The following is a 15,309-nucleotide window of genomic DNA, read 5'->3' as shown; positions in this document are numbered from 1 at the left end:
AGCATCTTGTTTTAGCTGTACAACCCTGAGTTTGAAGGAGACAGAGTGAAAGGATAGATAACAACAGATCTGAGGCTCAGACTTTGCCAGGGATCTTAGGCAACACAGGTTTTTTTTTTTTTTTTTTCTGATTATCAGTTTGTGTGTTAGTTGCACAATTGTGTCCAACTCTTTGCAACCCCATGGACTGTAGCCCACCAGTCTCCTCTCTCCATGGAATTCTCCAGGCAAGAATACTGGAGTGGGTAGCCATTCCCTTCTCTAGGGGATCTTCCTGACCCAGGGATCAAATTCCGGTCTCCTGCATTGCAGGCAGATTCTTTACCATCTGAGCCACTTGGGAACCCCCAGTTTATTCATCTGTAAAATAAGATGTGCTGTAAGAAGCTCTGGAACTATTCAGATGTGGACTTGAATCCAGCCTCAGACTTTAGCTGTGTGACTTTGAGTAAATTACTTAGCCTCTCAGGTTTGGTTTTCTCATCTCTAAACCAGGATACTGTTAGTGCTTACTTTAGGGGATTACTGGGCTAATGAAAAGATATGATGTATACAAAGTCCCTGGAAGATTTTAAAGGGCAATAAAAGGTAATTCTTCTAGATTAATTAAATAAATTGACATATGTAAAGTGCTGAGAATGGTGGCACTTAGGAAATGCTGTATCGGTCTTAGTTATTATTTTCTTCTTCTAGCAGACAGCAAACCTTCAGTAAGTGACAGTCATTATTATTATTATTTTCAAGTCTCATCTCCCTCCAATTTCCTTCAAACCCCTAAATGCTAACCACCCCAAATGCCGGTTTCCCCCAGTTTAGCCCATGGGCTTTTCCTCCCTAGTCCGTCTATCTAGGGTTTTCTGCTCCATTTCGCCTCCTCCGGAGCTCAGATCTCATCTCCTCTGGGAATCCTCTCTTCACCACCCTGCTCCTCCCAGTCAGATGGAAAGGATCCTTGATTTGTGTCCTGCTAAGAAAACAACTCCGTATAGCACTTAGTTCTCTGTGCCAGGTTAACTCTTTCGGAGCCTGCCTCCAAGAGTGGAGGCCGGTGCTGGTGAGCAGCCTTTTGAGTGACACCCAAGGCGTCTAGCCCAGCGTGGGACAGAGAAAATGGGCTGTGCAGAGAAGGGTCCAGTTTAATTCCTACAAACTCGAGCCCCCAACCCTCCTCAGGCAGCGCCCACCGTGAAGAATCGCTACCCTTCCTCGGGCTCGGAGTCTCCCTCCCTTGAACGCCGACACCTGAGCAGTTTCCCCCGCCCCTGCCCCACCCCCGCGCCAGGCTCAGGGGTCGCTCTGGCTTCCACCCAGCCTCCTCCTGCCCCTCCTCCAGCCCCGGTGGAGCTGAGGGGCGGAGCGAACGGTCAATGGCTGGGAGCGGGCTGGGAGCTGCTGGGCGACCGCGGTGGATTCCAGAAGCGCGGCGGCCTGGTTAGGGGGCTGGCATGGCCGCGTGCTGGTGAGCGCTGACTGCGCGAGGGGCCAGCTGCCACCATGCCCCGGGGCGTGGGCATCGCCCAGCTCTGCCTGCTGGTGCTCGCCCTGCCTGGATGGACCAGAAGTAAGTAGCGGAGCGGAGCGGAGGGGGGGGGGGGGTGGGTGACGGGGGCTTTGTAGGTGGGTGGACTGGGGGATCTGGGTGGACTGGGGGATCTGGGTGGACTGGGGGACCTGGGGACCCCAAGTAACAACTCGGAGCCGCGCCCCTGCTGTCTCCTAGCCCGGGAGCCCCGGCTTTGTTCCCACGTTGTGCGCCCCGGGAGGTGGTGGAGATGCGGGAGATCCAGAGCAGGCAGAAAACAGTGGGTCCCTCCCCGGCTTGCCTCCCTTTCTCTCCTTTTCCTCTGTTTTTCTGGCTTTTCCGCTGCTTTCCGAGTCTCTCCTCTTTTCTCCAGTCTTTGTGTGTGTGCCTATAAATACGTTTGGATAAAATTGGAACCATACCATATGTACGGTTTTGTGTCTTGCATATTCCACTTCACTTTATGAGCATTTCCACATCGTTACATTCTCCAACAACATGGTTTCAATGATTGTAAATTCCGCCAAGAAATTGCAAAAGTACAATTTTCAGAAAGTTAAAAACACGACTCATACAAATATAGGATGGAAGATTGGCAAAGATTGATCTGATTCTTCAGAGAGGCAGTGAATAGAATGGTAAAGCTAGTTTAAACCACTAGAGGAAAGAGGAGTGATACGGGCATTGGAGACAGTGTTGAAATCCTGTACTGGGACAGATATAAAAGTGGTCAGTGCTCCATGGGACCAAACAACCATAATTCTTAGTTATCTGTCTATTACGCTGGAGTCATTTGCATCTCTACCAGACTGAGAGTTACAGTTAACACAGATCTTCGCAGAGTATATAGCCTTTAATTACTAGTAAATAAAGGCAAACAAAGGTACATTCCCTAGATAATTCACTAATCTGTGAAAAGGCCTGCTAACCAATGGTCCAAATGTGATATTGAAAGGACATCCTACTTGCTCTTTTTGCTTTATTTCCAAGGTTTGAACAGTTTTTCTTAAGTTGTACTGTGTTTCTCTATTACTGAGCCTAACTTTCCATAATTTTTGCAATCATAAAGATCATTTCATTCCTTTAAATGTTCTATTAAATATCATAGTTCCTTTTTGTTGCAAAGAATCTAGATTTATCAGCCGCTAGAGCAGAAACTCTTTCTGATTCCCCAGTGAGTATCTGACATCTTCTAGCATAGTGTTTGGCCTGTAGTTAGGCACTCAGAAAATGTGTAAATGAATGCATTGCTTCTCATTTTTACTAATATGATAACACTAATGTAGTCTAATAACTTTTTTTTAGGATATATTTTGACTGAGAATGCATCATATCAGTAATCTGAAACAGAAGTTAATTACTCATCATTGGGCCAGTGTAATAGAACAAATATGGCCATCTTCTATGTAACTCATTATATTCTATGCGATTCATGTGGTTAGTTTAGAAAGAATAGATTTTTGGAGTCCTCACTTAGGACCTCAGAAGTTCTGTAGATGTGGCCTATTCTTACCAGAGACTAATTTACTTAGGTCTTGAGCAATTACCACTTTATTAAGATTGTCTGCAACCAGTGTTTGAAGTCTGCCCTGCCTAGAACAAGTCTGTCCGCAAACAGATTTCAGTTCACCTTTCTGGAGAAACAGGAGGCTTGTTACCTATCTCCCAGGGTTGTGCTGAGTACAGAGATCTGGGTGGTGAGAATTATTTGGAAAGTAGGAAGTGATATGCAAATGCAGCCTTGCCCTTAGGAAGTTCAGGTTAAAGCAATGATGCTTTTGTGACCGGGAAGCACTGTCACACTAACTCTCCCCATTAATGCTGTGAGGTGGGCAGGTGGGTATCATTTTACAGATGAGAAAACTGAAGCACAATGTGAATAATACCCAGGGGCTTGCCCTCCAGATATACCCAGAACCCAAACACTTCATTCCTCTCCACTGACGTCATTCTAGTCTGAGTTACCAGCAACTCTGACCAGGGCTCCCGCAAGGCTCCATCCTTGCCTTCCCGCTTCTACTCTCACCCCTGCCCCTACAGCACTTCCACCCTTTCAGTCTCCACCCAACCGTCAGAAAGGTCTTTCACAAACTGAATACAGATCATATTGCTCTGTGTCTAAACCCTCCAGTGCCTTCCAAGTCACAGGATTTATAATAAAATCCAGACACTTTCCATGCCCTCTGTGATAGCAGACCCCCTATCTGTCTTGCTGACCATATCTGCCAATTTCCCCTCTCATTTGCTCAGTTCTGGCTATTTCTAACTTCTGCTTATTCCTTAAACAGGCCAAGCTGTTTCTGCTCTTGCTGATCCTTTTTCCTGGGACACTCTTAGACCCCTAGATCTTTGCATCTTCTTTCCGGTCCCTCAAATCTCAATTAAGTGCTATCCTTGAAGATCATCCTAAAATAGGTACCCCCTCTTCAGTGTCTCTTTATTTTATGACCCTGTTGTACCATATGAGAATATTTGTGTCATCCTCTTCCCATCTCTAGAAAGTAAGCCAGTGAAGTATACACAGATCTACCACTCTATTATCAGCACCTGGCAGAGTGCCTGACCCATAGTAAGTGCCAAGAGCCTGGAATCCACAGGTCTCCTAACACCCCAATGTGGAGTCTTCCCTGTTGGCACTGCATGCCTGGCTTAGCTAGGGTACAGAGGTCTGGGATTCCAGTGATGTGTTTGCTGTATTGGCAGGAGGAAGTGGGGAAGGCAGCCCCCAGCTGCAGCATGAACTGATAATACCTCAGTGGAAGACTGCAGAAAGCCCCATAAGAGAAAAGGTAAGACTCAAAGCATCTCATTTTCACAGGCAGAAGCTGACAACTCTGTTCTGTGAGGCTTGGGGGTCACCTACTTAACTTTTCTGGAGGTGCTAATGGTTATCACCATTAGTTCTGTTTCTGGCCCACTCTGTCCTCTGTGTACTCCAGTTTTGGAAATCCTCGACGGGACTTTCCTTCACTGTGTGACAACCCACTATAACACTTCCAGATGCCAGTAGTTGAGGCAATGAAAATCCATGTTAATGCCGGCATAAGCTAAATGCAAGTATGTTTCACAAAAATCACTGACTCTCAATTGGGATTGATTAAATGTCATTAGTATTTTTTGCTCTGCATAATATGTGCTTCACTTTATTGATGAGATGATATACTTGGAGAGAAAAATGACAATCCAAACTATTTTTAAAATAAGAGGCAGGGTAGGGCTTCCCAGGTGATTCAGTGGTAAAGAATCTACTCGCCAATGCAAGGAGACGTAGGCTTGATCCCTGCGTCGGGAAGATCCCCTGGAGGAGGTAATGGTAACCCACTCCAATATTCTTGCCTGGGAAATCCCATGGACAGAGCAGCCTGAGGGGCTTCAGTCCATGGGGGTCGCAAAGAGTCGGACACGACTGAACAACTGAGCACACATGCAGGGACCTAGTACTGCCTTAAGTCTGTCTTAAAATCCAATAATCTTAAAATTCAGTAGGCTTCTTGGGCCACAACACCAGAGAATGGATAGGCCTCATCGAGGGGATTGAGAATAAGACAGAAAACATTATCCCATTCTTGCAGGAAGGACCTGTGCATCTAGGATAGTCTTTGGTTCTGGTTCTTATAGCTCAAGTGAGACAGGAAAGAACTAGAAAGGAAGATGTGATATTGGCAAAACTAATACAATTATGTAAAGTTTAAAAATAAAATAAAATTAAAAAAATAAATAAAACCCAGTCAGAAGGTAAAAAAAAAAAAAAAAAGGAAGATGTGTTTGCTGTGTGCCAATAACCAGCTATCCGACCTTTTACTTTCTGAGCGCAGTTTTCTCATTTAAAAAATAGGGCTTAGAGGGGATAAGAAGGAAGAGGACTAGAGAGGAGGGGTGCTTAATAGGAGTGCTTTGGGTTCAAATGGTCAGTGATTTATTGGGCAACATATAACAGCAAGATTAAAGTAGGAGAGAGAGGAGAGAGCAGTGTCAGGAAAGATTTCAGACTTCGAAGTCCTTGAGTCTGGAAAGGTAAATGGAGAGTAGAAATGCCCAGAATCTGTGAAATTATGGCTGGAGGAATGCAGACATGTCCAAAAAAGTGCTTCAATTTGGAGGAAACGTACAGCAAAAATATTAGGACAAATGAAAGCAAATAATATTTTATCCTAAAGATAATAAATGAATGGAGTTCATTTCATCCAAAACTAGGAGAGACTGAAAATAGCTTCAGGAAAAGTCTAGACAAATTAATGGATGGACATCCTAGGGCAGGTTATTTTTAAAAATTAAGATCTTGGATATCCCAGCCTATCCATTATTGTCCGAGGAATGGATCTGATACTTTTATAGATGCCTCTCTGTTCTCTCCAGATGTGGGATGCCGGGCATCCTCAGGAAGGGCCTGAGAAACAAAGTGGAGCTCAGATCCTGTCTTTGTTCCCAGCCATTGTCTGCCTAGGATCTGCCCAGGTCATTGTCCTTTGTAGGACTAGCCTGGCACCGTAAATATTTGTTGAACAAATGAATGAATGTCAGAGGGAGAGGAGAGGTAGGTCTCAGTCGGGCATCTTATTCTCATTCATGTAATTGCTTCATTTAGCAAATGTTAGTTGAACACTACATAGTAAATATACATATACTATGTCTTAAGGGGGATGTAGACATGTAGTGTAGATTTCCAATACCCTGTACAGCTGAAGATCTATTTAATCTGCCTCAAAAGAGAAAGGCATTTAAAACCCTGCCCTGGGGAAGTATAAACAGTGGGTCAACTCCCTTCACTTCCTAGGAAAGGTGATGTCCCCCCTTCCTAGCACAGAGTGGAGTTGCAAGAGAAAAATCTGAGTAAATCTGGACAGGGAAGTTACATGAATCTTTGTAGTGCTGTTTCATTGTTTTGGTTGAAACATCTCCTTGAAACAAGGAACATCATATTAAATATCAGTGTCTGAGCATCTTCCAGACTAGAGAGCAATAGTTTTGGATTAGCCACTTAAATATTCATACTCAGGCTGCAACTTGTGTCTCTTTGGGGGAGAAGTGACAGTGGTTTGATTTGTGTCAACTTTCCTTCTTTGTGTGTGGACTCTAGGCCACCTTCCTCTTGGAAAAGGGAATAGATACAGCTCTATTGCTGTGTGTGTTTCCTCAAGTGCCCACTTGGGACTGTGTCCCTGATGCTTAATGTGACTGGGCAGGGCCTTTGGTCCATAACTCCCCAGAGTAAAGCAACAAACCAGAAATAGGTATGGGTAGAGCTGAATCCGGGCATCAGAAAATAGAGAAGTGAATTTCTTTTTTTTTTTGAGAAGTGAATTTCATAGTGCAAGTTTTTGCATAAACATCCCTGTCGCTTCCTCTTCCCGTGTTTTTGACATGTCCCTTAAGAGAAGTGAGTAGGATAAATTTGCAAAACAAAGCAAAGGACAGGGTTGCACAAGCATCTGAGATCACAATGTTCGGACCACATTGGAGCCCTCGGTGGCACAAAAGCCTCAGGGATGCCCAGGACCCTAATGGGAAATGGGATTTGAAGCTGATAAGAAGAGAAATGTGCTTAAAAGAGGCAGGCCCCCAACCAGAGGTGGCAAAGCAGGTGACGCACTTGCTCATACATGCCAAAACTAAGTTTTGAGGCTGACCTTAAAAGGGATAGAAGCTTTCCTCTAGCAAGAGCTTCATGTGAATTAAAAGAGACTTCACGAGTTTATCAGTTCCTTGGTCCCAAATTGGAGAATGTACATCTAAAACACCCAAAGAATCGATCCTTTTAAAAATGTTTAAATACGTAAATACCCTGTTTTAATTAAATAATTTCTGCCTTTAAGAATAGTTCAGCTGTGCTAAATTGAACTTTTGTTAAAGCATGAAAGTTTATGGTGACTTGGATTTCTAATGTCTTTGAAATTTTCCACAATAATTAGATAAAAGAAGATTAAAAGTCCATTTCTGAAAATATAAAAGGCCATTTTAAAAACATGGGAAAGTGCACAAAATAAAATTAAATTGAATTATGATCTCACTGAGCTTCTCTGGTGGCTCAGTGGTAAAGAACCCAACCTGCAGGAGATGCAGGTTCAATCCCTTGGTCGGGAAGATCCCCTGGAGAAGGAAATGTCAACCCACTCCAGTATTCTTGCCTGGAAAATCCTATGGACAAAGGAGCCTGGTGGGCTACAGTCCATGGGGTTGCAGAAGAGTAGGACACGACTGAGTGACTAAATAGCAACAAATGATCTCACTAACGAGAAGCAACTATGGTAACCTTTTGGTTTATTTCTACTTTTGTCCCTTTATAAAAATATGTATGAATAAAGCATACAGTGTTATGTTTTAAACCTTTGTGCTTAATCGTTATCACGTGTACTTTCTTGATAATCTAAAAATGATTGAAAGCCATAATTTTGAATGGCTGTCTAATGTTTTGTCATATGAATGGATTATTGGTTTTTTAACCATTCTCCTACATTTGGATTATTTGGATTCTGTTTCATTAGTTATTATTGTAAGTAATGAGCATCCTTGTGTATAAACCATTGCCTGTGTTTCCATTTGTTCCCTTCAGGTAGAATCTTCTATAGGGTTTCAGGGTCTAAACATTTTTAAACTCTTGGCTCATACTGTCAGATTATTTTCTGGTCAGCAGGTATCAGTTTAAATTCTTATAGGTAGGGTGTGAGAGTGCCCATTCTATAGTATACCCTGCTGCATTGTGATTTATGTTTGTTTTTTTTTTAATCTTTGTTGCTTTGATTTTTTAAAAGATATCTTAAAAAAATACTTTTGGGTGGGGGGCAGTTACCAGTGATGCTGAACGTGTTTTTAATGCTTATTGACCATTTGTATGATAACTTATATGGTCTATTCTGGGTATCTAGCTACTTTGGCTCTTAGTAAATTTTTTGTGTAAAATGTATCTGTTGGACCTTTGAATCCTTACTTGGAGGTTCTTCCAGTTGTCTCCTCTGAGAAGATTGAGGGGTATCCAAACTGAGAGCCACTGTAAAATGAGTCCATGATGAAGAGGCTTTCCCTGGTATCTTAAGTAGCAGCCAACATGTAACAGGGGCTTCCTGTGTGCCAAGCACTATAATAAATTCTTACGTTTACTTTGTCACTTAGTCCTTATATCCCCACAAAGTTGACTATTCTGTTTTACAAATGAAGCTGAGCTGTAGGGAGGTTCAGTAGCATGTCTGATTCCACGGCTGTAGTGTTAAAACCTACACTTGATCCCAGATCTGACTCCACTCAAATTTGCCGTCCAGGATTGTGTGTTTTAGGGTTTGCCTTTACCAGGCCTGCATGCAGGCACTTACACCACATTTCGGCTTGGAGTTTCTTTCCTTTGTCTTTGAGGAGAAGGCAGATGGGGGAGGAGAAGTGGGTCCTTCTGGGACTGAAGTTATTTCATGTTTGGGCTTCAAATGCAGTTGACCCTTTCTCATTCACTTCCTGTGGCTCCATCCATGTCAGAGCTCTGGCTGGACCCTCTGCCTCCTCCCTGGGAGCCTCGGCCCCTGCTTTTCGGAACTGACATTCTTTCGTTGTTTCTTTTAGCATCCACTCAAAGCGGAGCTCAGGGTGATGGCTGAGGGGCGAGAGCTGATCCTGGACCTGGAGAAGAATGAGTAAGTGGACTTCTCCTTTGTCTAAAATGAGACAACCCACTTGTGTGTCAGCGCCGGACGCAGGTGCCACTGGCTTGGAAGGAAGTAGTTAATGAAGTGACCCAGGCTGTCGACCTGTAGTTCATTTATTGGGAGCATTTTTGCAAAGCCTGCACTTCCACCATCTCTTGACTTGCTGTGAAATTACTGGACTGTTTACCGTCTTCCTTGAATTTCCTCAAGCTGGGGAAATTTCTGGGGCCTCTTAGGGTTCACTGTCTGTGTGTGTGTGTGAGAGAGAGAGAAACAGAGAGACACGAAGGAAGGGATGGGCTGGAGGACTTGGGCAGCTGTCTTACTCGCTCCAGCACAGTGCATGGCAGGAAGTGAAGGAGATGAGAGGAAAGCAGCAGAGAGGAGAGAGGTGAGGTGGGGTGTTTGGGGATTTGACGCTCAAACCCTGACTGCTCCTTCTCTTCTGGGTCAGCTACATCTGAGCTTCTGCCAATAAGGGCATGGTCAGCAGTCTCCTGGCTTCATCGGCCTGGTTCTTCCATATGCCCGACCTCATTTGTCTTGGGTGGCTGCCTCGCTCAGGAATATTTCCACATTGATTTGCTGTCAAGCACAGTTGTATCTTGATTGATGTTATTGAGCAGGTAAATAGACATAAGGCATGGCTGCATGTGTTGCCCATTTTTTGACCAATCCCAGTCTGTTTTGGGCACTGGAGAGCTTTCCTTACTTGGCCAGGGCCCTCTGAAGGCTTCTGCTGTCTCCTCATCAACAGTCCTGCTTACATTCTGCCACACAGACCTTGCAGATAAGGCTGCATGGCTCAGCGAACTGCCTGTCTCCTCTTGGCAGCCTGTGGAGTCCCCTGGAAGCAGATGAGTAATCACACACATCACTGCCAAGAAAGGGATAGATAGGGACCTTCCCATATCCAGAAGGATGGGAATGACTGCTCAGCTTGGGTGGAAAGCAAGAATATAAATTATTCCAAATTTGGGCTTTTTGGACACTTGTGGAGGAGGATGCGTGGTGTTGGAAGTGCATTATAAGCATGACTTAAGCAGTGTGTGCAGTGCTCATCCATGTCTTTCCTCTGCCTCCAGGATGCGGTGGCCTTTAGGAAGCCAGAAAAATGGGCATCTCAGTCATTTTTGCTGCTTTCCTCCTTGGAGTGAAAGCAGACCTTTCCTTGTGCCTTCGTCCTGAAGTGAAACCGGCCCAGGAATGTGTTCTCCCTGTTCCATTTCCCTGGAATAGACCTGGCTGGCTGTGTTTGCCGAGAGTGTAGACCCTGTCTGCCTGGGGTTTCTCCTTGCATTGTCTTCCTCTGGTCTTGCAGGGAAGTCTCTCAGAGAGTGTGTTCTTAGTCTCTCTCAGGTCCTATTTCAGTTTCGTACAGTCCCAGCCCTCTAGCTCTAAACTAACGGTTTCCTATTGCTACCTCCATCTCAGCTGTCCTCTCCTGCCTCCATTTAGAGTATCTGACTCCTCAGCTTCCTCTGAGCTGCCCATGTGATGGGGTTGGTGTCATGGACAAATACTTGGGAGTTAGATTGGCCAGGCAAGGACCCTGAGACTCATCCTTCCCTCATATTTTGTAATCTTTACAAGAAGTCATAGGAAGTTAGGGCACAAAGATGCCTTGGAAAACACTGAGTGCAGCAGTCATGTGCGTCGAAGCAGAAACTTCAGCTCAGAGAAGGAAAGGAACTTGCCTAAGGCCACACAGCAAGCAAAGGGGAGAGATGAGATGAGGATCATTTGTGTCACAGAAACCCAGATTTGGCTCACTAGCTGATTAACCCGGGGACACATTGCTGGGTCTTTTGGAGTCTCAGTGTCCTTACTTATAAAATGAGGATAGTAACACCGGCCTCATAAGCGTGGCTATGAGGGCTAAATGCAGCGATGTACACAAAGTGCTTACAGAGCACACGGTAGATAATTGACTACTAGTGTGATTTCTTTTTTTTTTTTTACCATCCCATTCTGAGGTTCCAGAGGAGAGCCCGGAAATGTGGTTCAGTTGTCTGCTGCCGGGAGCAGCTCTCTTGTTTCCCAGTGATCAGCAGTGGGCTGGATATGGTTCCTGGCCTCCTCCAATTGGCAGAAGGCAGGAGATCTGACAAAAATGGCAGCAGCAGAGCCAAGCAATATGACCTCACCAGGTATCCCTAGGGAAGGCTTCCTGCTATTTTCGTCTAAACTGGGCTTTTTGTTTTTGGACATGTGTTAGCAAGCGGAACTCTAACTGCACACGACTTCCTAGTGTGTTTACTTCCCAAAGCCTTTTCATTCATGGTGCGTGCGAGCCTGGATTCAAAACAGATTGGGGGGGGCTGCGGAGGGGTTTGGAGGAGGTGCGGCTTTTCTGATTTTTAAATCTTATAAAAAAAATGGTAAACTTTTTATCATCCTGTGATATTTGAGGGGAAACTAGGCCCCGTGCTAAGGGATCCTCATGCTCTGATTCTTAATATCCTCAATTGATTCATTCATCTTCCCCATCTCGGATACATCTATAGCATTCTAGGCACCAGAGCAGGTAGTGCAGATCCAGCTGTGGATAAACTAGGTCTACCTTCTTGGAGCTTGTATTTCAGTAGGGGTGAGCAATAGATAAACAAGCAAATGGCGGCAACTGCTATGGAGGAAACAAAGAAGCGTTAGGGCTCCGAAGAGGGAGGGAGGTGATGTTTGGAATGGCAGCCAGAGCCAACCTTGGTGGTGAATTGATATTTGAGTCCAGACCTGAAGGAGCTAAGGAAGTGAGCCACATGAACAGCAGGGAGATGACGGTTCCAAGGAGCAGGAACAGCTGCTGAGTTCAAAAACGCTACTAGACTATGAAGGTTTCCCTTCCCTCTGCCTACCCCCAACCACATTCCCCCACATGTTAGATTCTCAGGCCTTCCAGGAGTGGTGGACAAGGACTCCTGGAACTGTGAGGGCAGGGAGAGGACATTGCTCATTTCTTTCTCATCATCCCGAGGTGTCTGGCCTTCTCTCATTTAATCAAAGCCCAAGTGCTAATGCGTGGCCCAAAATAGCAGTGAGCCAGCCTTTAATGGAATTCACACGTGGAGAGATTGCCAACAATGGTGAGGATGCAGGAGTGTGGGGCTTGGGCCAGGAGTGAGGATAGCAAATGGGCCTTCAGCTCAGGCAGCAGACGCCCCAAGATGCCTCAGTTTCATAGCGTGGCCGGCGGCAGCCTTTTTCTACTGTGAAGCCGCTCAGGATAAACGGCCGACATTCCCACGGGGGACACACACCCTTTCCCCTACAGATTGCAGGTGGAAAAGAGTGACATCACAAGGATAATCTGAATGTGGCTTCCATGTGGGATCCTGACCCTGCCACTTACTAACTGTATGTCCTTTTCAAGCCTCAGTTGCCTTATCTGGGATATAATATATCTGAGTTCCACACTTAGAGCCATGGGGAGGACAAAATGAGTTAGGGGCCAGCGTAGTCCCTGACTCGTACTCTGTATACCCTGTAGGAGGCAGCTGCTATTTTTTTCTTGCTTATGGTTTTTTAATTGCAAAAGCAATGCATATTCATTGTGAAACTTGTAGCAATACCAAAGTATAATGAGTAAAAGAATGGAAGCCTCCCTCCCACAGGGCCCACCATGGACCTGTTCTCTGTAAGTGAGAGCCTGCACATAGATACGCACGGGCACAGTCACACAGAAGCACAGCCAGACTGCTACTTTTGTGATGACGCAAGAGCAGAAATGAGACTGTACTGTACATATTGCTCCACACTTATCTTTACAGACTCAACTGAAGTGATGAAGGTAGTATTCTGCTCTAATAAAATATATGTTCCGTTATGTTGTTCAGTTGCTCAGTCATGTCCGACTCTGTGACCCTGTGGACTGCAGCAGTCCAGGCTTCCTGTCCTTCACAGTCTCCCAGGGTTCGCTCAAACTCATGTCCATTGAGTCAGTGATGCCATCCAACTATCCCATCCTCTGTCGCCCCCTTCTCCTCCTGCCCTCAATCTTTCCCAGCATCATTGTCTTTTCCAGTGAGTTGGCTCTTTGCATCAGATGGCCAAAGTATTGGAGCTTCAATTTCAGCATATGTTCCCTACTGCTGCTGCTGCTAAGTCGCTTCAGTCGTGTCCGACTCGGTGTGACCCCATAGACGGCAGCCCACCAGGCTCCCCTGTCCCTGGGATTCTCCAGGCAAGAACACTGGAGTGGGTTGCCATTTCCTTCTCCAATGCATGGAAGTGAAAAGTGAAAGCGAAGTCGCTCAGTCGTGTCGGACTCTTAGCGACCCCATGGACTGCAGCCCACCAGGCCCCTCCGTCCATGGGATTTTCCAGGCAAGAGTACTGGAGTGGGTTGCCATTGCCTTCTCCTAGTTTTATATTTATTCACACCTATACTGATCATTTGCAAATGTTGGTGCATAGCTGTGGTTAGCAGAACCTCACTTGTGACTGGGACTCTGTGGTACAGTGGACAGAGTACTGAGCTCAGAGACAGGTGATATAGAATTGGTCAGCAAGCCAGTTGGCCCTGCTGGGCTTCCACCTTCCCATCTGTTGTATGGGGGTTTTGTCCCAGTTAGGCTCTAAGAGCCTTTCCTGCACTACCTATTTAAGGGATACCACATAAGTGGAAAATGAAAAAGAAGTCCCTGCCTCAGGGCATTTGCTCCCCAGTTCTGGAGACATTCCTGGAAAGAGGGGGCAGTGAGATAAAGGCAAATACCCCCAAAACCACAGAAGCTGAGGATGAACTGCTAACTCAGGACCCATTGTTTAAGCAACATAAACACAAGGAAGAAAATTACAGGGAAGAAATTACAGGCTGCTATTTTCATAACCCACAATTTTGAGGCATAAATCCATAATATTTGTCTTGCGTGTAATTTCCCCCAGACACTGAGGACTGCCTCATCAATCCAGAAACCATACTGGACAACAACTTGTTTGCTGAAATCAAATGGAGTCTTTCTTCACTGTAGGCATCTGGACATCTGGATGCCTCCAGGAAGATATAGGCCCTGACTCTCTCCCTTCTCACTTTTTCCCCAAAGGAGGGCACAATGAACTGTTGAACCTGCTTGCAGGATGCTCAAGGTCACCTTCAAAAGCAGATGAGCAGCCCAACCAGTGGGCGCTGTGCCTAGAGGACCTTCAGCCACCTACTTCCCTCTGCTCATCCCTTAAACACGTTCTGGAACTGTCATCTCTTCATCAGACTTCCTCCCTTGAATCTAAATGATGCTAAGATTTAGATTTTGGCTTGGGAAAGGGAGAGATCCCTTGGTCTCACCACAGCCCTGTTAGAGAAAAAGAAACAGAGTTTGAACAAGGCTGACTTATAAGAGTGGATATTTGTTTTCTTTTGTGTATATATCTACCTCCAGACCTCAGGGGGAATAGTAATTGTCAAGGCAGAATTTAGGTATTTGGAGGTTTACTGGTTATTGTACCTACTACTACTTCTGACTTTCATCTCTCCTCGTATCTCTAACTTCTTTTCAGTCCCTCGGAGATATCTTAGGGATGGAGACTTTTTGTTATCCTGGAATTCAAGCTGCAGCCTGGAAAATGAATAGCTGTTCACTGCTAATTGAGTGATCCAGCTCCTTGACTCTTTTTCTTCAACCCTATTTGAGTTGTATTTAATACTGGAGAACCCAAGAAGGGGAGAAAGGCAGAAGAGGAGTTTTCTCAGCAATAGTTTGGGTGGGTTAGTCACCACTGCTTACCGTTGCACTTCTCTTCCAAGGAGGCCTGGTGGTAATATTAATACATAGTTGATCTGGAGCAAAACTCTGCATACCACCCAGAGCACAGACCTCTTCGCGGCTCCCTGCTTCCTTGTGGGTGAGGAATAGAGTTTAACATCTTATCTAGGATAAAGGACAGCTCTCTTTGACCTTCTCTTGTCAGGAGCTTCATTTATTGTTGGCAGAATTCAATTTCCTGGATCAAAGAGAAGCTTAAGAAAGGCTTAGGCATATCCCAGCGCTCTCAGTAAACCATGCTTCACTGAAGTGCATTTAAATGAGTCACAGACATATGGCTTACATTTCACTTAAAATACACATGGCTTAAGAAATTGGAGGATATCGTTCTTTAACCAAGTATTTGGCAGATCCAAAGTATTCAAAATGTTTTTCCAAACTCAGCACACAGCTGGGCTCC

The 15,309-nt window shown here is 45.2% G+C and overlaps 1 protein-coding gene across 1 annotated transcript in view; it reads left to right on the top strand.

Annotated features, from left to right (window-relative positions):
• Window positions 1-1,237: 1,237 nt before the first annotated feature.
• The window catches only part of ADAM19 (ADAM metallopeptidase domain 19), an 89,799-nt gene continuing 75,727 nt past the window's right edge, over window positions 1,238-15,309 (top strand). The window contains exons 1-3 of the mRNA XM_055560638.1: window positions 1,238-1,561; window positions 4,226-4,311; window positions 9,068-9,138. Of these exons, the coding sequence (XP_055416613.1) occupies window positions 1,495-1,561; window positions 4,226-4,311; window positions 9,068-9,138 (224 nt within the window). The 5' untranslated portion in view covers window positions 1,238-1,494. The remainder of the gene's footprint in view (window positions 1,562-4,225; window positions 4,312-9,067; window positions 9,139-15,309) is intronic.

The sequence above is a fragment of the Bubalus kerabau genome, chromosome 1, assembly GCF_029407905.1.
Source record: "Bubalus kerabau isolate K-KA32 ecotype Philippines breed swamp buffalo chromosome 1, PCC_UOA_SB_1v2, whole genome shotgun sequence".
Classification (NCBI taxonomy): Eukaryota; Metazoa; Chordata; class Mammalia; order Artiodactyla; family Bovidae; genus Bubalus; species Bubalus kerabau.
Note: the sequence above shows the minus strand (reverse complement) of the source record. Positions and strands in the feature narration are given on the sequence as shown.